A 24,587-nucleotide genomic window follows, 5' to 3' on the forward strand; every position below is an offset into this window, starting at 1 on the left:
CTGAGGATCGAACCTAGTGCCTCACACATACTATGCAAGCACTCTACCACTGAGCCACAACCACAGCCCCTTATTAATTTATTGACTAACAATGTGATCATATTAAAACTTTGGAAAGCAGAGAGAAATCTACGGATGTGAAAACTAAAATCACCTACAATGTTTTCCAGAAACAACCAGAGTTAAAACCTAGCTTCCTTCTTTGATGCTATTCCATAGTGTTGTTGTTAACATATAGTTTCTTGGTATCCATGAGGAATTGATTCTAGGCCCCCCTGAGCATATCAAAAGTCTTGAATGCTCAAGTCACTTATGCAAATGGCATAGTATTTGCAAACAGCCAAGGCACATCTTCCCATAAATTGAAGTCACCTCCAGGTTACTTATAGTATCTAATACAATGTAAATTGGTTTTTGTTTCGGCAATAATGACCAGGAAAAAAGTCTGTACATGATCATTACAATTTTTTTCTAATTGATCCATATTTGATTGAACCCAGAGATATGGAGGGCCATCGATAGCTCATAAGTTTGCCTTTTTAAGTTAATATTATATAAAAAGCATTTCCCATGAAATAAGAAATTCTTGATAAATTTAACTTTTAGTGGATTTACAATATTCCAAAGTATATATTTATTTCCTAGCATCATGGCAGATGTTTACAAGCCTCACAATATACATTATTGTTAACAACTTTGCAATTGTGCACTTTAAATTGTCTTCATTTTGATTCCTCTAAAGATTAACTTAGTAGCACATGAAGAATGAATACTTTGAAATGGAATTATTGAGGCTCTAAGAATGACACCTTAAAGGCTTTATATGCCTATTGTCCAAATGTTTCTCCCCAGCAGGGAATGAATCTACATATCTTAATATGCATTATGTAACACTAATTATCATTTACATTGCATTAGTAACCACTAACTATTGACTACTATTAAATACTTGAATGATTTAAAAAAGAAAAACATAATTCAGTCATTTTAATTTGCATATATTTAACTTCTAGTAAGACATCCTTTAATGTATGAATTCAACATTAAGATCTCAGCTTTTGTAAATTATTTTTTCAAGTTATCTACAAAGATTGTTGTGACTTCTTTTCCAGGTCTATTTTAGTGGTCTCCTTGTAAAATAACTACAATTATTGTAGTTATTGTTGGAAATATTTTCTCCAGTTTTTAAAAAAAGGCATATCAGTTGCTTTAACATTAGAGTTTCCTAATATATAGTAGGGATTGTCATCTTTAATACTTTGTAATTTTTTTAGTCTATTCTTGAAAATTAACATTAGAATTGGTTAAATGCTAAAAATACCCCCATTGAAACAATGTTTGGAATTTTGTTAAATAATTAACATGAGAAAAATAAACATATCCATGATACTCAGTCTTGTTAGCCAAGAATTCTTATAGTTTGGGAGGGATTTTGTCACCTAAGTCCCACACATATCTTGTTACCATTATCCCTAGGCATTTTGTATTTGCTACTGCTGCTGATAATCATACAAGAATCTCTCCTTCATTACATTATTTGGATTATATAGGAAAGTACTGTTTTCTGTACATTGATTTTTATATTTTGTTACATGAAATTCTATTAATTGCAATTTTTAAGAGTTACTTTAATATTATATTCAGTATTTTTTCAATACTTTCTGTATTTAATCTAACAACTATTATGTGAACAAAGTGTACTAACAAGTACACATTCAGAGACCAACTTTATTCTCTTTTCCCTCTTCTATTTTAGATAACAGTATGCTAAATTATTAAATAACAATTGTGTTTCTAGCAATTTCTCTCTGGTTTTCTAATAGTTCTAAATTTCTGTATTTTATAATATATTTCTATGTTTTGATATATTTGAAAATAGCTTGAGATTATTCATTACTGTTACTTATCAAAAACAGTACACATGAATGGTTACCAATACATGCCAATCCCAGAGCCACCTCAATCCAGGCCAGCATTTTGAGTTCCCTTTTTTTGTTTCCATTCATTAAATTGAACAGAGTACTGAGACTTAAATAAACTCAGACATTCCAATGTCTGGATTTTTCTTTTTCCAAAGTTAGCAAATGAGAAAAGAAAAACAATTCACAAAAGAGGAAAGAAAGATCATTAAGAAAGGAAAATGCAAATTCATAAATTAAAAGATTAAAAGTTGTGTATATATGACTTTCCATGGGGAGAGGGTGGGGTGGGAGAGAGAGAAAAAAAAGGAAGTAGGAAAAGAGAATGACACTCATTTTCTTTTCCTAGTCAGGATTATTCTGAATATAAAATGTATAGTCAAAAAAAAGGGGGAGTAAGCAAATATTTTGTGAGTACTATGAAAAAAAGGCTTTGAGGTAATCTTCTTCCCATGCTCTTCCTCTCTTCCCCATTTGAACTGCATGGAAGGTGGAAGGAGACCCTCATTGTTATATGAAAGATGTGAGGGGGAAAAAAAAGAGAATAGTATTACCCTAGATTAGATAGAGAAAAGTGATGGGAGGGGAGGGGAGGGTTTGGGGAGATAAGAAGGATAGTAGAATGAAGCAGACATTATTATTATTGTTTATATATATATGAATGCATGACCAATGTGATTCTGCAGCCTGTATACACAGAAAAATGAGATATTATATCCCATCTGATTCAAATGTATGATATGTCAAGGTCATTGTACTGTCATGTGTAACTAATTAAATAAAAAAAGAAAAAGAAAAAGTCTTTGATAATCAAGAAATTCCAATTTAAGTCTCACCAACAAACAGTGTGATTTTGGGGAGAGCACATTAAACTAGAACTAAGGTAGATAGAGTCTGATGATCAAAGCAATGAATGAATTGCCAAAACTACCATGAATTGTCCAGGTGATGATGGCTGGGAGTAGCTGGTCACAAGAGAATCGTCCAGGATGCTGGACAGCTGTTGGAAATCAAGACTCAGCAGGAATGCCAGCTGTCAGCACTGGATGAGAGGACTCAGCTCTTATACTAGAAACATCCGTTGACGCAAGATCAAAGACCCAAGGAAGGACTATGCAGGCAAGCCAAAGCTAAAAGGAGAAGAACAGAACCCAAGCTGAGGGAGGCAAAGTAGTTGCAGAATAGAACTCAGTCTGACCCACAGGCAGGCAGGAAATTGGGCAGGATGGAAATAAGTCGCAGAGTCTAAGAAGCAAATAAGAGCATCAGGAGATTTAGTCAAACTACAGTTTCTCCATCCAATTCAAAAGTCAAGAGCAAAACAAGGTCAGCCAGAAAAATCTGGAGAGATGAACCTACAGCCTCCCAAAAGGAAGGCCTTTAGAGAGTTGGCTTGTGGAGTCTACCATCAGGTTTCAACCTCTCTGGCCCACAGTACTGTTATATTTAAGTTCTTACACTAAGGAAAGGGTTAAATTTCATGACATCCAAAGTTCTATCCAGCTACCCAAGTGTTTAGGGCTCTAACATTCTATAAATCTAAAAATATACATTAAGTTCCAATGGAGAAATGAGGGTATTAAATGTTTTATCCAGGGAAATAGAGTTTACTAGACTCCCTCCCCCACCATCATCCCCTCCCAACACGTACATATAAATATCCCACAACCACCACCTAATTCTTTCTACTAAAAGGCAGTGTGGAATGGTTTATAGTCCTCCTGGAAAAAAAATAGTAGAGGGTGAGGGGAGTGGGATGACATTCCATTCCATCCTGACTCACTTAAGGACATCATTTGATTCTCAGTCACAAAGAATTCTCTTAACAGGGTGGAAAGAGCCCTGGTCACGAGGAGTTTGTTTGGAGTTGCAGGGGTTCCCTTTGCATGTGGTGAGCCAAAAGGATGCATTCCAGAGCCGTGTTCCTTTTACCCTGCAGGCTGATTTTATAGTAACAAAACATAGCCACTTAAATCTCTCTCCAAATAACCAACATTTAGAAAATGTACTACATAAAATATAGACATTTTACAAGGGACCATCTATTAGTTGATAATGGCAGAGCTGCCAAAGAATGCATAAGAAAACAAATGTGACCCTCACTGAACATCAGATCCATTTATCCCAATTAGCCCTGCTGCAGTGGATGCCAGATAAACCTACAATGATATGATTCAAAGCATTACGAGGGGTTGGGGGAAGGTTACAAAACTAAATATGCAGGTTGAAGATATACATACATCAAATGAAATGCAACCTCATAAGAAGCTAATAGAAATCAGGCAGAAGGCTGGCACGAGAGATTTTAAAATGTGGTCATTATGGAATATAGACCAACATAAAAAGTTTCAGAGGGAGAAAAACAATAAGTGTCTCTAAGTATATTAAAAACATGTAGACATGGGAGAGTTGATGGTTGCCAGGTTAAGGGAAGGGTAGATTTCATCCGAGTCTTCCACAACCTACCAGTCCTGGGAAAGAGGGTCAGGAGGAAGAACTTCTTCTCTGGAGCTCCTGATTGCTCTTCCATTCCACAACTCTTCACCCACCTTAGACAGCCAGTGCTTTGATGACTACTGACTCTACATTAAAACCCAGTTTGAGGAAAGGACTGTTAAAAATTTATTTACACTAAAGAATAAGAATTCATCCTTTAACCCTCCCTGTACTGTTTGAAACTTAATAGTGAGCAAAATTTTAATACAAAAAAATCTATGATATAAAACCTGAGGATCTCTGAAATCAGTAAACTCTGTGTAATGGAATGGTGGTTCCTTCCAGTGCTTGTAACTTATCAAACAAATAAGTGAAACCCAACTAGGAAAGTGATCCATGTCCATTTATTACTTAATTTTAAACAGTTCAAATTGTGAAAGGCAGGAAAGGAGCAGGAAGATGTGGCAAGGAAGGAAAAGCAGGAGGGAGGAATGAAATGAGGGTTTAGGAAAAGAGCAAAGAGGAAAGGGGCAAGAGAGAGCTAATAGAAATTAAATGTGAGAAATTAAATGTCTATTTCCTACTAAAAATATAAAGAAATGATAGATGTTATTTAATAGAAAAAGTTAATTCAATTGCTGTTGGGAAGGTCAAATATATTCATTAAAACTTTGAAAAATTTACCCATTAAAAACAGCACAGAATTCACAGATGTATCCAACTTAAGAGTTCAAAGACCCTGGCTAAAGCTTTTCATAGAGGTTCTTAACACAGCATACCAACTAAAGGACACACAAGAAAAGCATTTCATTCTTTACAGAAGTATAGCCACAAATGCAAGGAATAACTTAAGTGGAGTGTTCGCAAGTTCAAGTTTCAAATCCATTGCCCACACTGAGGAACAAGTGTCTTTTGAAAGGGAAAAAATATGGGCTCTTAAAATCTACTCTGGGCTAAAAACAAACAAACAAACAAAAAACTGGGCACTATTAATAACCTTCATTAGGAAAGTTGTACAAGTTAAATGTATTCCTAAGTCCTGTGAGCTATTTTTAATTTTTCCAAAAAAAGAATTGAAACGATTTATCTACCTAAAACAAGGCCTTACAGACCAACTAAAATCTCATGCCTTATTCTTGCTAGAATTAAATCAAATCAGAATAATAATAATACATAGTTATGTAATCCCAATCAAGATTCCTGATTGACAGTTAAATTAAACTTATTAAATAGATTCTTATAATAATTACAGTTTGGCAGAAAAAAATCTCTTCAATACATGAGGTTCATGGATCTAAGAATGATATAGAACTTGAATGATTTAAAAAAAGAAAGCAAGAAAAGAAAAATTTTAAAAATTAGGAAACTTATAATTTACAATCAAGAGCTTCCTCCCATAGTCTGGGCACTGTTGAACACTCAGCACTGTACTGTTTTCATGCTGTTCCCATTTGTAAGGCTCACTGTGATATAGGTATTGTTATATATGTTAGATATAGGAGAACCTAAGTCTCAGGGAAATCAGATGACTTGCTCAAGACCACAGAGTTAATGGAAGAGCAGGGTCTCCAAATCAGGCCTTCTGATATTCTTTGATCATGATACAAACTTCCTTGATGAGTGCAGAGTCATTTCTGGCCACCTCTGTTCTCTTTGTGTTTTGTAGGCCTTGACACTGGAGATCTTCCCTCTTTTCCCTTTGGCCAGTTCTGCTATACTTGGATAACTTCACCCATCATTGATTCATGCACTCACTAACTGAAAGAACATTTATTGAGTGCCAGAAACTCAAATAGGCACTAGAAATAAAAATCAAAAAGACATAGTCTCTGCCTTAGGAAATTTACTGTCTTGTCAAGGAGGAAGAGAAATAAGTGACTGATGACAGCTGAGTGCGAAAGATGCTTTGATGTAGCAGCGTAGGAGGGACTGCCTACAACAGACAAGAGAGGCAGAAAAAGCTTCTGAAAAGTGTGCTTATTTTACAGGAATAATAGGGACCAGTAAGATGAAGACTCTTTACATTTCAGTGCAAAGCAACAAGCATGCAGGAGGACATGGAGGATTAAAAGATCAGGCCACATTATAAGAAGTACTAAATGGTTCCGTGTGGCTGGCACAATGCTGACAAGGGGGAGAGGCAATTACACGTATTAAGGTTAATGGTTTAAACTCATCCTTAAAGCTCTGGATCAAAAGACCTAAGCAGGGAAGAAGAATAGTCAAATTTGCCTAATCATATCAAAATGTCAGGATTTTTTTAAAATTAACATTAAATTATACACCTCTGAAATTTCAGAGCCAAGAAATGATCCAGGTTCAACTCCACCATATTCTGCAAGGCTATTAAAAGTAGTTTGATGGGGGCTGGGGATGTGGCTCAAGCGGTAGCGCGCTCGCCTGGCATGCGTGGGACCCGGGTTCGATCCTCAGCACCACATACCAACAAAGATGTTGTGTCCGCCGAGAACTAAAAAATAAATATTAAAATTTCCTTTTCTCTCTCTCTCTCTCCTCTCTCACTCTCTCTTAAAAAAAAGTAGTTTGATGCCAAATTTTAAAAATGATCAGATTAGAAGGTCTTTAATAAACCCTTATTTCAACTCAACAAGTATTTACTTAGCATCTTTGTTTCAAAGGTCCTGAAATATGTCATTTAATTTCACAATATTATAATACAGTTAACTGAAAAATAAGTAAATATTTATAATAAATAAATATTATATATCACAAACTTAGTTTAAGAAAATAATCAAATCATTGAAAACCAAAAATTATAATTTTAATAAATTATTGATTTTAATTAATAAATAAATTGCCATGATATTTGAAAAGGCAAATTTATCTAATGTTGTTACTTTTATTTATGAGGAGTCCATGTAACCAAATATTTAGAAATAGTTTTGCTAGGACCATTTAGATATATACTCCCTCTACTTGGGTAACATTTTTTACAAATTTAAAAGTTCTATCAGTATCAGGTTAATATTTCTTTCTCTAAATTAACTTTTTTCTTCACCTGCCCCATTTTTTTGTTCTTTATCTGAAGTGGCACGGCTTCCAGGAAGCATTCCCTGATGTACGCACACCCGAAGTAGTTGCCCCCTCTCTGGACCCCAGAAGGCAGTGTGCCTACTTTAACCCTGGCACTTCCCAAAAACAAGCTATCTCACTCAAAAAAAAAACAAAAAAAACCATCTTTTACTTGTTTCCTGATTAAGCCATAAACTCCTCAAAAAACCTAAGCTTCATCTTTCATGTTTGTTACCTACAGGACCAGGGTACACCGTCAGTGGCTAATAAATTGTTGGCAAGGAGAAGAAAGAGTAAAGAATAAAATGAATTGTATTTGTATTTTCTCCACCGTTTCTCTTTTCCTTCATCCTCATTTCATATCTTATTATTATCTCTCCCCAATCATTAATACATTATGTTTATCCTACTCAGATTCAGCAGACATCACAACTTTCCATCTCTCTCTTGAATGCCTAACTATCATTCATCCGGTGTGTCAATAGCACAGGGTTAAGAATTTGTTTTTCTTTAGCATTGCAAATAAGGAGTTTTGCTTTATAAGGCCCTGAATTAGTTTCTATTAATTTTTCTTTTTCCTTGTTTTAGCTAGGGATTTTTAATATGCTTTAGCTGTACCTAGGTTTCAGTGCTAGCAGCTGGGTAAACAGACTTTCTGCAACACTCTGGATAAAATGGCAAGCTCAAGGGGACAGTCTTCCACGTTAAAAAAAAAAAAAATTAAGAAAGACTTGCTCACAGGCATGGTTGGGGAATAGCAACACCTGAGAGCACTTGAGGGGAATTGTGTGTGCTGGCTGTAGAAAACATAGTTGATGACCAAAACAGGCAGCTGCTGTCCGGAATGTGTCCGATGCTATCAGAGAGCAGCCTCAAACTGTACTTAGCAAGAACAACAGACAAATGAGGTAAGTGATGTACATCTCTAACAGGCACTTCTAAAAGTCTATGAGTTTTGTAGCACACAAAGAGAACACCTGATTCTCAATATTTTAAATGAATGCTTATCATGGACAGAGAGGGAAATATTCAAAATTGCTCAAGATAAATATTTCAAAGTAAGATTTTGAAGCACAAGAGGAAATTCATATGTCTATTTAAGAGAACAGACTCTGTCAAAATCCATAAATGTTTCAGTTTTGGAGATCAAATATGGTTTACAGGGTGAGATTTTTTTTTAATAAATGCAGTGAATCCATCATTCCTAGAGTTTATTTTTAAAGTAATCTGCACTGCTAATTCATTCTCACAAATCCTGCTACATTTTTACATATTTTAAAGATTTTCTAAAGTAAAAATATAAGCTGAGGAAAATGTGTATGAGCATTGAGGAAAAGTGCCTATGATGTAGTGTTTAATAGCAGACAACAGGCAAAAACATGGTACACCCACATGGTAATGTAGCTACTGTCACTAAACATATGCTTTTACTATAGAAGTGATTGGCAAACCACCCTGGGGAAAAAAAAAGTAGCATGTATATCAACATGCTCAAAAGAAAAAAAATTAAAAAACAGACAACAAATGATTAGCAGGCACAGCCTGTAGCTACAATATTTTTTACAAAAGCAAAAAACAAATGTTTTGAAAAGGTTATATGACAAATATGGAAGAATAACTTCTTAGGCTCATCAAAACAAATGTTGTTGTGTCAAGTTTCAAAACAACAAGGACAATGACAACTAAAGGAAACATGTATTTGAGAAAGTCTGAAAGGGTCACCCTAATCAAAGTCCAGGGGACAGGTTATTTTTGCCTATTTTTTTAAGGCCATATTCAGAACAGTCTCTGGTTCACAGTAGGTGTTTAATAAATATTTGATAAGTGGTGTGCAAATGATTGAATGAGAAGCAAAAACACTGACACTCATGATTTCTTCTGGTCTCTCCAGATAAGAAAGGAGCCCTTATGGACTCTACATCACTGGAACACGTTGACATCTCTACAGGTACAGGGTTTCCTCCAGACTTCTTTCTTCAGTCTAGAAAACCAAACTCGCTGATAATTAAACCCATGTTATGCTCAAAAGAATTCCTTTATTTTACAAGTTTTTCATAAGGCTATAGTGACTTTCACTACCTGATCTGCTACCATCTACCCCACTCTCTCTAACCCCATTCCTCACCCTTTCTCTTGCTCACCCACCTACAGGCAGGTCTTCTATGCCACTCCTTAACCCTCCACCTTGCACCTCTATCATGAATGCTCCTCCCAGATGTCTTCCAAGTCTCCTGCTCTCATTTTCTGCAGGCTTCTGATCATATGTCACTTTATCAGACAGGTCCTCCTAACCAACCTAAATGCAAAAGCCCCAGCCTCACTCCCAACTTCTGGCACTCTCTTTTTCCCTTCCCTGAATTATTGTTCAATAACTTAATTGGTCTGTTTCATTCACTTCTCTATCCCTATGGTAGGCTAGCAAAAGTGCTGCCATGTAGTAAGTGCTCAGTAAATACTGACTTAGCAAATAAACAAACAAGGACACAATAACATCATGTACCACTTCAGGGAAGTAATATGATATTGTGATATATGAAAAAGGCATGAACTTCTGAGTCTCATTTCTAAATATTTACTATGTGCCTGTACTTAGGAATAACCTCCCTAAACTTCAGAATTTTCATCTGCAAAGTGGGAAAGATAATAACAATAATAATATTTATCTGGCCTGTACTTAGCATCCACCAAATGCTGCTTCCTCTCCTTCTTTTCTCCCTGCTTCCTCTTTGTGATTAGGAGCTAATTGTGGCTTTGTTTTTAATGAAACAAATTTACAGTAATTCCCAAGTTCTGAGGTGGCTGTGAAATGAGAGAAACAACATGCACAAGACCAGAAGGTCAGGCTAAGCAGACCCCTAAGCAAACTCATTCCCAGCAACAGTGAACACTGAGTGTGCCTGTGTTTGAAAACTGATGGCTAGATACATGGCACAAAAAGAATGCCTGTTTTCTTGCAGGTGCTGTCACCTGACAGGGAGCCTAGATAGAGATGTCAGGGGTGGCTTCATGGAGATGTAGAACTGGCCTTTCAGGCGGGACTGTACTTCACAGAACGCCTGGTCTGGGAAGTATTCCAGAGAAGAAACAAAAGAAACCAAATGGGAGTGTGGCTGGAGCAGGACCTTTTTATGGAAGCAGATTAGGAGAAAAAGCAGGCAGGAAAGATGATGTGAGATGTGGAAAACCCTGGATATCAGACTAAAGAGACCACATTTAATCTCATAATTTGTAGAAAATGGCTAAAGTTTTTGAGTACTAGAAAAAAAACCTAAAATCATAGAATGAAAATGATAAATTTCAATACATTAGCAAAGACTTCTGAAAGCCAAGCAATAAGCAGCACCAATGAATCCAGTGCCAACCTGTTCAAAAAAGCAAATGATGAAATAATAAATGAGAAGGAATCAATTCTCTAATCTCCCCTGGTCATCACTGTTTGATCCACAGAGAGGAGAAGAGACTTGAGCTGAAGAGACTCAGAAAATGGCAAGTCATAAGACAGCACCAAAAAATGTCAACAAACCAGTAGAAGAGAGCGTGAACCTGGCCTCCAAACAGACTGCTGTATTTTAACAGCAGTATCTGTGATGATGCGCTTTCCCTCCCCATTTTCCTCCCTTCAGACTAACCCCATCTCCTTCAGTGTACTGTGACTACTTGATCTTCTTGAGTCTGATAGAAATATAACAGACCTTAAGAGTTCAAAAATGCTGAGACTCCCATTTCTGTGTGTACAAAAGTGCAAAGAAGGCGACAGACTAATTTACCCCAAAGAAGAAGAATAAAAATCTGTAATACATCCTGCTAAAAGTCTTTGCACAATGAAATTTTATAACAGAATTTAGCAAGGAATAAAAGTTTGAGGACATAGGAAACCAATGACTTAACTCTGTGGTTTCTGAAGCTATCAAAGTGCTGGCAACTAAATAATGGGAGGATACTTATATCTGCCTAGTTTTTATATTTTTCTTGGGATCTGCTCTTCTCACAGCGTGGACATAATTTATTTAGACTATCAAAGAGCTTTTGATAAGATTCTCACAAGTGGCTATTATTGAAACTTGGTAACCATGGTGTGAAAGGAAAAAGTCATATCAATGAATTAAATGAATTTAAAATGCTTAAGAGGCAAAGAGGCAAAAGGCTGAAATAAATGGCCAATTCTCATGTAGAGAAAGGTTAATCATTGAGGGCTCTGGGGCATTGCGGTAGAATCAGAATCGTATTTAACTAATGACCAAGAAAGGGGCCACAATTCTCATTCCCCTGTTCTGTGGGTATCAATCTCACACACAGAGTCCCCATTGACATGAACAGCATTTGGTACATAGAGGATAGGCCGTGTAGAGAAATATTTAAAATCCAGAAAGAGAAAATCAGCAAATGAATATTAACTCATAATTTCATGTACAAATCCCAAAATATAAAGAGAACAACAAAAAAGCAACATTAGCACAATTATATTTTCTTAGAACTTTGATAGATATTACATAGAAATAAGTGGGCCTTTTCAAAAGATGGGATATGGTATTTGAACAAAAAGGCCTAATTTATTTGTATGATTAAAACAAATTTTCAATTGGAAGAACTCTTCATATGGGCATTTTGGATCTGAAAAATCCACAAAGACTGTATCTATGGATTGAGAAGTTTAGAAGCAAATGAAAGTGAAACTTTTATGATACAGTAGGAATTATTACTTTGGGGTTTAGAGGTTTTTTCCCCCCCTTGAGGCAAAGTCAATACAAAAGCATAACCTGACATGAATGGATAATTTGGAAATTAAGTACTGTCATTAAATAACATTAATCTTTTATGACTCATAACTCAATCTGGTATTTTCAATGGCCCAGAATCATCATCTTGATTCACACAAGCGATTCAGAAAAACCAGTAAACTCTTGGTTTTCCCTCTGTTTGCCAAAGTTTCCGTATCTGTTAGATGAGAATAATAAAACTTACCTCAGGCAATGATTATAAGTGATAAAAGTGATAATGTATGGAGCATTTAACACAGTAAAAAACCAAAATAATATTAAATTATTATTGTTGTTATTATTATGTATGATATACTAAATCCAAACAGTTATAAGCCACAGAGAGGAAACCTGATTCAAGTCATTGTGACTTATTTATATCATTATGACTAAGTACTGAATAAAACATTTAAATACTTTCAAATGTCTTTGAACAACAGAGAAAACCATAGCTTTAAAATAGCTTTCCATTAACCCAATTTTGGGAAGTGGAAGAGAATTACAAACCAATCTCACTAAGCACAAAAGACTCCACAAAACACCAAATAAATTATTATTGCATATTAATTCTTAAATGTATATGTACTAGATCCAAGCTTACCGTGCAGATAGTATTTTAATAAGCTCTTTTCTATTCTCCACTCGAAGATGGTTGGTTTTATACTTGGAATCATCAATCAACTCAGGCAAATTCAAGATCTAAAAGGGAAAAATATATGCAAAGTATTTCATGTACCTGTAAATCCTACTGGATCCTAGTGACTGGGTCTAATTTAGTAATATGATGAAATTTTCAACATGGAAAAACCTCTCACATGTTCATTCAGATCCAAAAACCCACAAAGAGAAGTTTAGAGTGTTATGAAAGTGTCCCTTCCAAGACCATTCCTTTCTGATCTTTATAACTCTCAACAAGGGGATATGGAAGAAACAATCACACAATTAGGATGGGTCATGCCAATGAATAGGTTTGTCATTTACAATAAGGTTTCACTACATTTATGTATATACGCCTACAATGAGAGCACAGAAAAAAAGTTTTCAGACCTCCATAATATCTTGTACTCATATATGAGATTATGAGAAGAGTTATCAGATCCGCAAAAAGTCTTATCTGAACAAAATATGGAGAGAGGTTCAAAATCAGATAAAACTGACCTAATTTTATGAACCAAAATCCTAAGTACATGCCTGCCCTTACATGAAGCCCACAATCAACATATATCTTATAGGTACCTTCACTTATTTGTTCCACATGTAAATAAAATAATATTATCTGTCCCAATAGTACTATCCAGGATGTTGTACAAGGTGCTAAAATAAAGGGAAAGCCATACATTTGCCCAAATGCTAACCATTAAAATGACATCAAATTAAAAGATCTTCTTCCTATAGGAGTGACACTACTTTTCTTTAGTATGTCTCCCTGAAGAAATACTGACTAGAAATGCTTTTATATACTTCCTCTTTTGCTGCTTCTCACTAAAGGGAAAATCTATCTTGCAAATCCCTTTGGACATCTTGCAATTTTAACAAGACCATAATGAAAGTACCAAGTGGATTTGGAATGGAAAAGACGTTTTGAAAAGAATGTGTGGAGGCAGGGTTTGGCAGTTGTGTTGGAAAGTCAGAAGGTGCATTTATGGGTTGGGGGCAGGCCATGTGGCCTACAGAAAACTTCACTGCCTTTATTATGTATTTGCTTTCAATATAAACATTTAATGGTTTCATTTGTTTCCCACAGTTTAAATAAAATTAATCCATTAATCATCTTACAAAGGAGAGAGAAGTGAAGAAGATTCCCTGGAGCAAAGAGACCATCTCAATGGTGTAATTCCTCTTTCCCATGTTCCACTTACTCGTTTCCTTTAGGGAATGATATAGACAGCGTTACTCTCGAGATTTTAAAAATGGCGACACCAAATACAGTGCTTTTGCTAGAAACCTCACTATCAACACATCTGATCCCAGAATGGTCTCAAGGCTTGTCCAGTGGTCAGAAAGCCTCCCCAACTGGGAGTTCAGAAGTCATTTCAAGAAAAAACAAGTGCCTTCAAGAAATCATAGGTAAAATTTATAAGTCTGGCCTCACCCAGAATACACCATAGCTACATAAAAATGTACAGAGTGACTACACTCAAGGGAGACTGAGGTGCCCACATGTCCTCTGTATTTGACTTTTTGAACCTCTTTTCTCTTTTAAAGTTGGTGTGAAACGGTGGGTCAAAGTAATTGTCCTTCTGTCTGCAGCTATGCTGGCCGATGTTCAAACTGTTTCTAGACAGACGTCTTCAGGGGCTGTGATCACATCCATTCTTCAGGGGCTTGAAAAAAAGTGTTGCCTGGGATGAAATGAAACTGTCTATGAAAATGCTTAACTACTGAGTACTAAATAAATGTGAACTATTGCAGCTAAGCAATGTTTCCCTTAAAAGAAATGATAAAGAAGTATATTGTTCAAAGAAGAGAGGGAAGAAAAAGAAGACTGGCTCCATAAAAATAGTAAAACATGATAGCTGAAACGGCAAAGTACTCTAGTGCTCCCATCACCTGATGACACAAAGAGCTGACAACAGCCTCCTTATGACAGCCTCAAAGGCTCCACAGAGCAGAGTCAGTTTCCCCTGACATCACCTTCTGCCATATTTTCCCCCTAGGTTCCTCACTGCAACTATGCTAGCTTCTTGCTGGAACAGGAATGTGTCTACCATATGTGGGCCTCAGGACTTTAACAGTCAACTACCTCCTTGGCTGGAACATCTTCCATCAGACATTCAGTTGGCTAACCCTTTCTTTTATTAAATCTGCTCAAACCTTAACTTTCCACTCTTTTGGAGGGGTTGGCAGGTTCTGGGGATTAAACCTAAGGGTGCTTTACCACTGAACTACATCCCTAGTCCATTTTTATTTTTTGAGGAAGGGTCTCCTAAGTTGCTTAGGATCTCACTAAGTTGCTGAGGCTGGCCTCAAAATTGTGATCCTCCTCCCCCAACCTCCTCAGTCACTGGGACTACAGGTTGTGACACCACACCTGGCTGTTGTTTTTGTTTTTCCTATCTTTTCTGACAACATCTGTCTTTTCATTGGTGTGGTTAAGTCATTCACATTTAATGTTGTTATTGATACTTTGAGATTACTATTGAAATTTATTATTTTTTTCATTCTTTTGTTTTCCCTTTCCTATCCAGAAAGATAGAAATTTGTTGAAAATTTTTAGTATTACATTTATCAATTTTGATTTTGGTTACTATTTTCTTCTATACAGATGTTCAATAATTGATTTAGAGTAAAAAAGGGTTACTGTTACTCTATCTGTTGTTCAGCCTGAATAATTTTTATTGATTTATTTTCCAAATCCTTGATTATTTCCTCTGTCATCTCCAGTAAAGTATTATTTATTTTCTTATTGTCCTTTTCAGTTCTCGAATTTCCTTCTTTTTTTCATATGTTCTATTTCTTTATCTAAACAATTCTACTTTTCCATTTATTTCAACAGTGTCTATAATGCTTGTTAGAGCATTTTTATAATAGCTGTTTTAAAGTCTTCATGAGTTAATTCCAACATCTGTGTTGTCCTAGCATTGGCATTTATTGATTGTCTTTTGTCATGCAAGTTCTGGTTCTTCATATGCTGAGTAATTTTGGACTGTATCGCGGATGTTTTGAATATTGTGTCAGGAGTCCCTGGGTCTTGTTTGAATCCTACAGAGCATTTTTTTTATTTAAACTTTATTTATTTTTATTTTTTTGCTTTTATGTGGTGCTGAGGACCAAACCCAGTGCCTCATTGGTGCAAGGCAAGCGCTCTATCACTGAGCCACAATCCCAGCCCCTATAGAACATTTCTGATGTTTTTGTTTTCTGCAAACAACTGACCTGGTTAGGTCCAACTTCCCAATTACCTTCTATGTGTTCGGTTCTAATGTTGGTTCAGTTTCAAAGTCTTTGCAGTATTATTTGAATGTGTCCTACATATGCCTCACTTAACATTCCATCACACTACAACTGGGGCAGTCATCTATTGTCAACCCTGTTCTCAAGATGTTTGGTGTGCTAATTAGAATCAGACCAGTGCATGTGCAGCTCAGGGGTGAGCCCAGGAGTTCAGGAACAACTTCAAGGATTGCTTTTCAAAGCTTTTCACTCTTTGCAATTTCTCCAGAACTTTCCAGTTCCCTGGGGCTTCCCATTAGTTACCCCACTCTAAAGCATACTGCCAGAGAAGAAAAGCTAAGCAGTGGAAAAATAGAGAAAAAGCAATAAAGATTCATCCCTTCTTTAGGACCTCAGTTAAGCAATGAAGATGAAATTTCCTGCCACTTACAGGATTACTCAAGGGCTAGGCATGAGAAAGTGGGGAGGGAAAAAAACAGAGGACTTCCACACTCTTACATTAGAGCTTACTTTTCAGGTTCCTTGCACCAGAAATAAAGAGCATCTCTAGATCTTAGCTTTGTTGCCTGGCATCCACTTTACAGCTTCAGGCTCCACTGTATTCATATAATGGAAAAACTGGTAAATTTACTGCCAGTTTAGAAGTACTCTAAATTCTGAGGTTCTTACTCAATTCTCCTACTGTTCACTTTTCAGAATCCTCAGATACTCCATGCATCCTGCATAGGTTTTATCACTGTGCTGGGTGGAAGAGTAGGGAGAAGAGTACTTACTGGATCCTCCCTAGAATCACAATCTCCCCATCCAATTTTGATAGAGACCATTTATAAAGTGCATACTATGAGCCAGGATTGTACTGTTTTACTTACCTAATCAAACTCTTAAGAAACCATGCAAGTTATTGTAGTTACGTGTTTTAGTCTACATTTTATACATGGGGAAACGGAAACTTAGGTAAGATTCAGTACCTTGCCAGAAGTTACCTGACTAGTAACAAGATTTACAATAGGCCTTAAGAATTATGCTAGAGTGTCCTTAGACCACCTACCCCAAAATCAACTACAGTGCTTGTTAAAATTGAAGTTCCCTGTGACCCACATCAGACACACTAAATCAAGTCTTTGAGAATGGGCCTCCAGGAGATTCTTATGCATACTAAAGTTGAGAACCAATGCATATTGACTCCAATAAAAGAAGCCTTCAGTCTAAATGATTTTTAAAAGGATGTCAATATACTTCAAATAGAAATACCCATTAGTGTTGGCATCAATCAGCTTAAAATAGCTTACATATGCTCACTTTCCCTACCCTTCTGTATCATGTTAAGGGACATAAAATAAAATTTGTTACAAACCAAGGTTCATTTTATACACAGCAAGACATTCTGACAGCCAAGTCTTGAACCAATGTTCTTGCTCCATTCCAACCCCTGACCCTAAGAGTTCCCTAATGGAAACCCTCCTCAAAATGTATAAATCAACCAGTATATCAAATTCTATTTTGGAAAGAGAAGGGATAAGTAAATCCCATTCATTCATCACAAACAATGCTGCCACATTTCTCCCCAGGAGGTACAGCTGTCTCTTTCTTCCTGATGAAACTTACTTATAAAAAGAACAATTTTTACAGGCTCATTGTCAAAAACAATGAGCAAAAACAATGAAGGGGACCTCACCTTCTATAAGGACAGTTTGAGCAATGAACCCCTCATCAATAGGCATATTTGAATTAAAAATACTTAACTATAGTCACTAAAAATGACTGGGAGAATAAGACAACTTTGCATCGGAGTAGGAAAACAGGATTTTTCTTTGGTAAGAAAATATTTTTAGGACAGATTTACATGTAAGCATATAACTCGCTCTGAAGATTGAGAAGACCAAATTGCAGTACTCACTCAAGATGCCTAGTAAATTATGTAAATAACACTAAAATCCCATTCACACAAAATTATTCTTCAGAGTACCTCAAAGAGTTTTTGTAGACATCTCCTTAATGGTTCAAAGAGGGATTATCATTTCTGATTCACATATGGGAAAATTAAGGTGTGCCATTCTCCCAGGCCTCTGATGGCCTTTTAAAAAAAAAAAACTATATAGTTACACACCATACCAATAAGTCATAACTTTAGTACTAACAATTATGGCAAATATTCTGCTTTGAAATAAAAATCTTTTTTGAAATGTTCTTACAAATATTTATAAAGAAGTTCAAAAGTTTCAAATTGATCAACAGTAATGAATCAAAAATTAAAAGTATTCAGTATAGTTATTTTCAACAGTGAAGAATATGTCAACCAGTCCTCCTCCTCCCCACCTTTTTTTCCTTTCCTTTTTAATTTTTTTTTTTTTTTTTTTTTAGAGAGAGAGAAAACTCCAAAACATATGGCCCAGGAAGAAAATCTGTACTTGTTTAGAGCAATGAACCAGCTTTTACATCTCTGCAGTTAGAGTACGCAAATGACTTCACAGGCAAGGACTTCCGTATGTTTCATATTTTTAACATTGACCGTTCATAATAAAGATTCTTTGATCCCAGATCAAATGTTTGAATCAATTTTCTCTACACTTACTGAGTCACCATTATAAAAGCTCCCTTCCTTCCCACCTCAGATGTGCCAGCCCTTCCTACAGTCGGAACTATCTCCATTTGTCACCTTTACTGTGGTACTTCCCACCACTTTGCTGTGGTTTTTAGCTCTTCTCATTAACCTCATATAAAAGAGGTGCAGTAATAAATAATTTTTGTACATAATAAATTTACTATAATAAATAAGTTTCCTCCAAGGAACTCACAGGCATCTTTTAAAAAGCTGAAAGCTCACCATAATGTGGTTAGCAAAAACCTAGTCCTCCAATCAGAAGAAAATTCTCAATAAGTAAAGCCTTTTCTTTTTCTACATGCAAGAAAAAGAAAAATAAAACTGGAAAAAGTAAACTCATATCTAATGTCTTAAGTAAAAACAAAGAACAAAAGTTCTAGATATATATAATAAAACATTTTTTAAATGTCTAAGCAATGTTTAAAATTTAGAATATCCCTACCATGTTATTTTAAATGATTCCAACGCCTTTTTTTTCAGGCCTTGGTGAGGAACAACATTCTAATACAACCTTAATTTATAAAATCTTTAAACATGAATTTTGATAAAAGGTACTCTAAGCAAAGGTTAATTTTTGAAAAAGTTAGAAATTTTTTAATGATGAACAAAATAAATTTGGGAGTGTTTAACTATATATGGACCTAATTAAACCTGATATTGGAAGAAGGAAGGAAGGAAGGAAGAAGGAAGAAAGAAAGGGAGGCAGAAAAAGGGAAGAAGGAAGACAGTAAGAAAAAAAGGAAGGAAAGAAGAGAGCGAAGGAGGGGAAAAGTAAACTGATATCTAAGGTCTTAAATAAAAACAAAAGACCTAGGAGAAGGAAGGAGGGGAGGAAAATTCCCATTATTAAATATTGCCTTAAAATTCATTTTCTTTTATTCCCCTTTTAATATTGAATAATAGATATATCAAGTTTAAGAACAATTTAAGCTAACTTCTTCATTTCAAAATCCAACTGAATGCTATAATTTAAAAAAATTGTGTGCTAATTCAAATCCAGTCATTATCATGTATGATAAGTTTGAAAATGCTATATTTTTAGGTACTAATGTACGGGGTTCTAACTTGGTTATTGACTTAGCATCATTGTGCTAGGCAAAACTAAACTTGCCCTAGCTTTGCACAAAATGAATTATTGCATATATCATCCACTCATCCCAATGATTATAGATTACCTTGCACACAGTAGCAAACTGTTGGTCATTTCCTGCTCCAACTACAAAATAGCCATCCTTGGTTTTAAAAGCCTAAAAGAGAAAAATATATGTAAATATATGTTTACATGTTGAAAAGACCATAAAAGTTGATTTTTAGGATCTAAGAAATCTATATAGATTTTCTCTAAAACAATGTTATTAATTAATTCAATATCGACTACCTTGTACCTTTTTCTCTTACATTAGCATACCTGTTTTTATTTAGAATTTTCAAAGTACTTCCTAGATCTTCCACTATGACAATATCGGGAAAAAAAGTGACTCAAAAATTAAGAAAATGCTAGTTTATTATTATAACTCATAACATGAAATTCATTTTCCTTGTAATATGGATTAAAAGCTTTATGTTTTGTTTCCATTTTTTCTTGTAGGGCAGAGAACACTATAGAGCAAAAGGCACTGTTTGCTACAAGTGTAAGAATAGATGGATAAAAGAAAGGAACAAAAGAAAGAGTGAAGGAGGCAAGGAAAGAGGAAAGAAGGAAGGTTGAGTGAGCTGTGGACATATAAGTGACTGAAACCCATGACACCCATGGCCCCAAACCATTTGAAGATCCTTCCCATGCTCCCTCCACCCTTCTCCAGTTAGGATCACAGTGCAGCAGGAGGACCCAAATTTTACCCTCAGAAGGCCTCATTCAAATTTCCCAAAGTATATTAACTCTGAATTTCCTTTCTTTCTATGTAAAATTTGCTCTGTATTTTCACCTACATTTTCTTCACTTGCTTCTGCTTCTGAGAACAATGATGCCTAACTCTATGGTAGAAGTTACTCCTATGTTAATAAACATAGTGCTTCCTTTACCCACATTCTCAGAGACTGAATCCCTGTCTTCTGCCTACAGGTAGGCTCCAGTTTCCAGGAAAATATCCTAACAGCAACCAAACATTTTTCATCAATCCTGACATCCTTCTCAAGCTGTCTTGAATTTTTCTTCCTTCCCTCCATCTCTTGATGACATAAAAGCACAGCCTACCTGCCTATGCTTGCTCACCAACACCATGCTGCAGTGTCCTTTGGCATCAAGAGTCTTTATACTATCACCATACTGAAGCTATGCTTCTTTGACTCCCCTGCATTATTTGGTATAATTAACCATCCTCTACTTCAGGATCCTGTCTTAGCTCTATACTTTATCCAGACTCATCTCCTATCTCTTTGATCTGTCTTCCCTATGCACCTTTTACAGGATTTTCTTCTCTTCAGTCTTCAGCATTCCTTAAGCATCTGTCTTTGGTCTTATTACTTCACTTGCTTCTTATGATAGTTACTCACCACATATGACTATTAAATTTAAACAAACTAAAATTAAATTAGTGAATCACAAAAGACCAAATTCTATTTAGATGAAAAGTTCAAAATAGGAGAATCCATGGAGTTGGGGGGGGGGGGGAAGTTGCAGCTGCCTAGAGCTGGGGAAGTTGGGGGAAAATGGGAGCAATTGCTATGAGTATCAGGTTTCTTGCTAGAGTAATGAAAATGTTCAAAAATTGATTGTGGTGATAACTGCATAACTTTGCATATAGTAAAACATCATTGAATTATATGTACAATACAATAAAATAGTATTGTATTATATCTCAATAAAGCTGTTATTTAAAATATTAAATTAACAATTCAGACTCACAGTCACACCAATACATGTCAAGCATTCAATATCTGCATGTGGCTAATGGATTAGAAGGCACAGGTATAGAACATTTCCATCATAGAAAGTTCTGGTGTACAGTGATGGTAGATTGTATTTTTTTTCTCTTCTAATCTTCCTACAAGGCCTAACATGATATCTAAAGAATATAAGCAATTAATAAATAGTTGGTAAGTATAAGCAATCAATCAAATAATTAATTCCAGATAACAAAATTGTGGCTAAAATAGATTTCATGCAAAACCTATGAGATTTTATTCTACTCTTGCTTGATTTGGTAAGGAATGCTATTAAGAAGATATCATGTGAACTATTGTAAGCATTTTCCCTTGTCCACAAGGGCAAAAGCAAAGTTAGTGTCCATGCACTAGTGTTTCTAAAGCTACAGAAGGGAATCTTGTAATAGAACTGTGGGTGAGGTACAAAGAAGATTTCAGCTGAGGTGTCTCAATGAGTTATTGATAAGTATGAAGTTACACAGGTTGTTTGCTGTTTTTAATCAGAAGGAAACAAGGGGAGAAGTAACCACATGCTGATAAGTATAACACAAACAAAGGTTTACAAAACTTTGGATCAGTAACATATTCTATAAGTTAATTTTTTGGAAGGTGTTAATTTCCTTTTAATAAATGAAGAAATTCCTGTTTATTCCTTCACTCTCTAACATATCATGAAGTATATCTTTATCAATATAAACATTTTAAAATTTTAAGGAGACAACTACTTGATTATCAATTGAGAAGTAAAAACTGACTAGCAGCTGAGCCACCAGACTATTATCAGACTTAAAGATTATCAAACAGTTCTTATAACTACTAAGGTATGATTGTGTATTCTTTAAAATTTTCTTCCCTATAATTATTATTTCACCAGTGTTTATTTAATAAATGTATTTTATATGCAAACTTAAAAATAACACATTATCATTATAGAAAATCAGGCAAGTATAGAGAAAATACAAGGATGAAATAAATTACCCATGACACCATCACCCAGAAGAATTACCTGCAAGTAGACTTCTTTCTAGTCTCTTTGTGTTCACTTTTATGTAATTAGTATTTCACTATAGATAAGTTAATAATCTTCATTTTTTAATTTAAGATCCTCTCACAAGCATATTTGAATGTTATTATTTTTAATGATAAAAATATATATTTTAAAATTTGCTAACACATTCTCAGTTCATTTAAACTGGAGGATATTTTTTTTTCTCACATTGGACCCCATATCATGCAGTTAACATCACTAATAAAAAATAATTTTAATTTCATAACAAAACTCTGAAATAAAATATCTACTTCAGATCTTTTAAAATAGATCTTTATCCCAATAAAACAATATAATAAAAATGAAATAGCAAAAATGAATCCAGATCTACTATTTATGCAACCTGGATGATATCAGGCAAGTTACCTAATTTCAGAGCCTCAATTTTTTCTTCTAAAAGGTAGGAATGATCAGTACTTACTTTTAGAATTATTATAATGGCTATTGATTAAAAGCACATTCATTTGTGTATTTAAAAATACTTTTAAAACATAATTTATGATGTGTTAGATATTAGGTACAATGGGTACAAAATGATGAGCTAAATACCTATGGTCCATCACAGAAGACTTACATTTCAATAAAATGACAGACATTGGTCAACACTCACACAAATAATTACAAGCAGAGACAGGTACTAGAAAGGGAAAGTATAGGCCACAATGGGGATCTGACAATATGTGGGCCTAATTATCTCAGTTGAAGGCTGAGAAATCGGAAAGATTCTCTATAAGAGTGATCTTTGAGCTAAGGTACTAAGTAGGCATTAATTAGGTAAGAACTGGGAGAAATGTCATTGCTGACAGAAGAAACTATGTGTGCAAAGGACCTGTGGTGGAAAGAAGCAATAAGCCATAAGAGAATATAGGGGAAAACAGCATAGTGAAGGCTATAGAAATAGGCAAGGAGCTATATGAAGTCCAAGATCTTGTGAAATAATTTATTATAAAACTAATGGGAAGTCACTAAAAGGCTTAAATAATTGTATTTGCATTTGAGAAAACTTTCTGGTTGTGAAGTAACAACATATTGGAGGATAAGATTAGACTTGAATAGACCAATTAAGAGGCAAAAATGATCATGGCAAAAGATGATGTTGTCTTAGATTACGGGTCATGATGACACAGATGGAAGAAAATAGATTGAATAAATATTTAAGTAGTAAAACCTATTGGAGTTGGTAATGGATTGAATATGATGATTAAGAGTTAAAGGATAAGGGAAAGGAAGGTCTCATAGTTTACACTTAGGTTTTTAAGAAGCTTTTGAGATCCCATTGGAAATTTCACCGGAGTAGGACTTGGGGACCTGATAAAAGTCTGAACTATAGATAAAAATTCACTCTTTTGCTTATAATCTATGACTGAATTCAATATAAAAGTGAGATAATTTAGGAAGAGTTTATACTTCAGAGTAGGGGAAAAAAAGGTGAGAAATCTGAAGACCACCCCATCTGAAGTCTAGACAGACAGAAGAGAAACAGCCAGAGAGCAGGGTGAGGATTGAAGAAGGCCTGCAAGGTGGGTTTCAAGAGCTGGCATTATGATGACAACTGAATGAAGTCTGGAGTGGGTTGAGGATCCAATTAAACAAACAGAGGAGGTGAAAACATCTGAGAAGCTGGGTGATAAACAGGAGGAACAAGCAAGGACTGAGAGCACAACAGAAGCACAGATGCAGAGGCAGGTTCCCATGAGGGCTGGGTGGAGGGAAGCTGAGGAAGCTCCACTGAATTCTTCTTCTATTTTATGAAACAAGGGGTGAGGTCACTAACTGAGGGTAGCGACAGGGAGATATGCAACTGGAAGACTATAAAGAGTTCTGAGGTGTCAGACTAAGGGACAGTGAAGTGACCAGAGAAACGCTGTTGAGAGCTAAAGTGCTGAGAGCCCAGCTGAATGATTTTCTCCACCATCTCCTAGTTACCCAAAGAATAAAGGCATGTTTACATTAACTGAGTATAGGATTTTGCCAGATAGATATGAAAGAAAAGGACAGGTATAGGAAAATTATAAGACTAGCCAGAATATTAT

General features: G+C 35.4%; 1 protein-coding gene across 8 annotated transcripts in view; it reads right to left on the reverse strand.

The window, feature by feature from the left end:
• The window catches only part of Sugct (succinyl-CoA:glutarate-CoA transferase), a 679,655-nt gene that overhangs the window by 360,379 nt on the left and 294,689 nt on the right, over positions 1 to 24,587 (reverse strand). For 7 of the 8 annotated variants that reach the window (XR_013435050.1, XM_005319213.5, XM_021722294.3 and 4 more), the window contains 2 exons: positions 19,817 to 19,888; positions 12,747 to 12,844 (listed from right to left, as the gene is read on the reverse strand). Coding sequence is in view for 7 of the 8 variants with exons in the window: in XM_005319213.5 (XP_005319270.2) it covers positions 12,747 to 12,844; positions 19,817 to 19,888 (170 nt within the window). In the remaining variant the exon portion in view is untranslated. The remainder of the gene's footprint in view (positions 1 to 12,746; positions 12,845 to 19,816; positions 19,889 to 24,587) is intronic. The other variant, XM_078039833.1, reaches the window with a different exon arrangement.

This window comes from Ictidomys tridecemlineatus, chromosome 2 (genome assembly GCF_052094955.1).
Source record: "Ictidomys tridecemlineatus isolate mIctTri1 chromosome 2, mIctTri1.hap1, whole genome shotgun sequence".
Lineage (NCBI taxonomy): Eukaryota > Metazoa > Chordata > Mammalia > Rodentia > Sciuridae > Ictidomys > Ictidomys tridecemlineatus.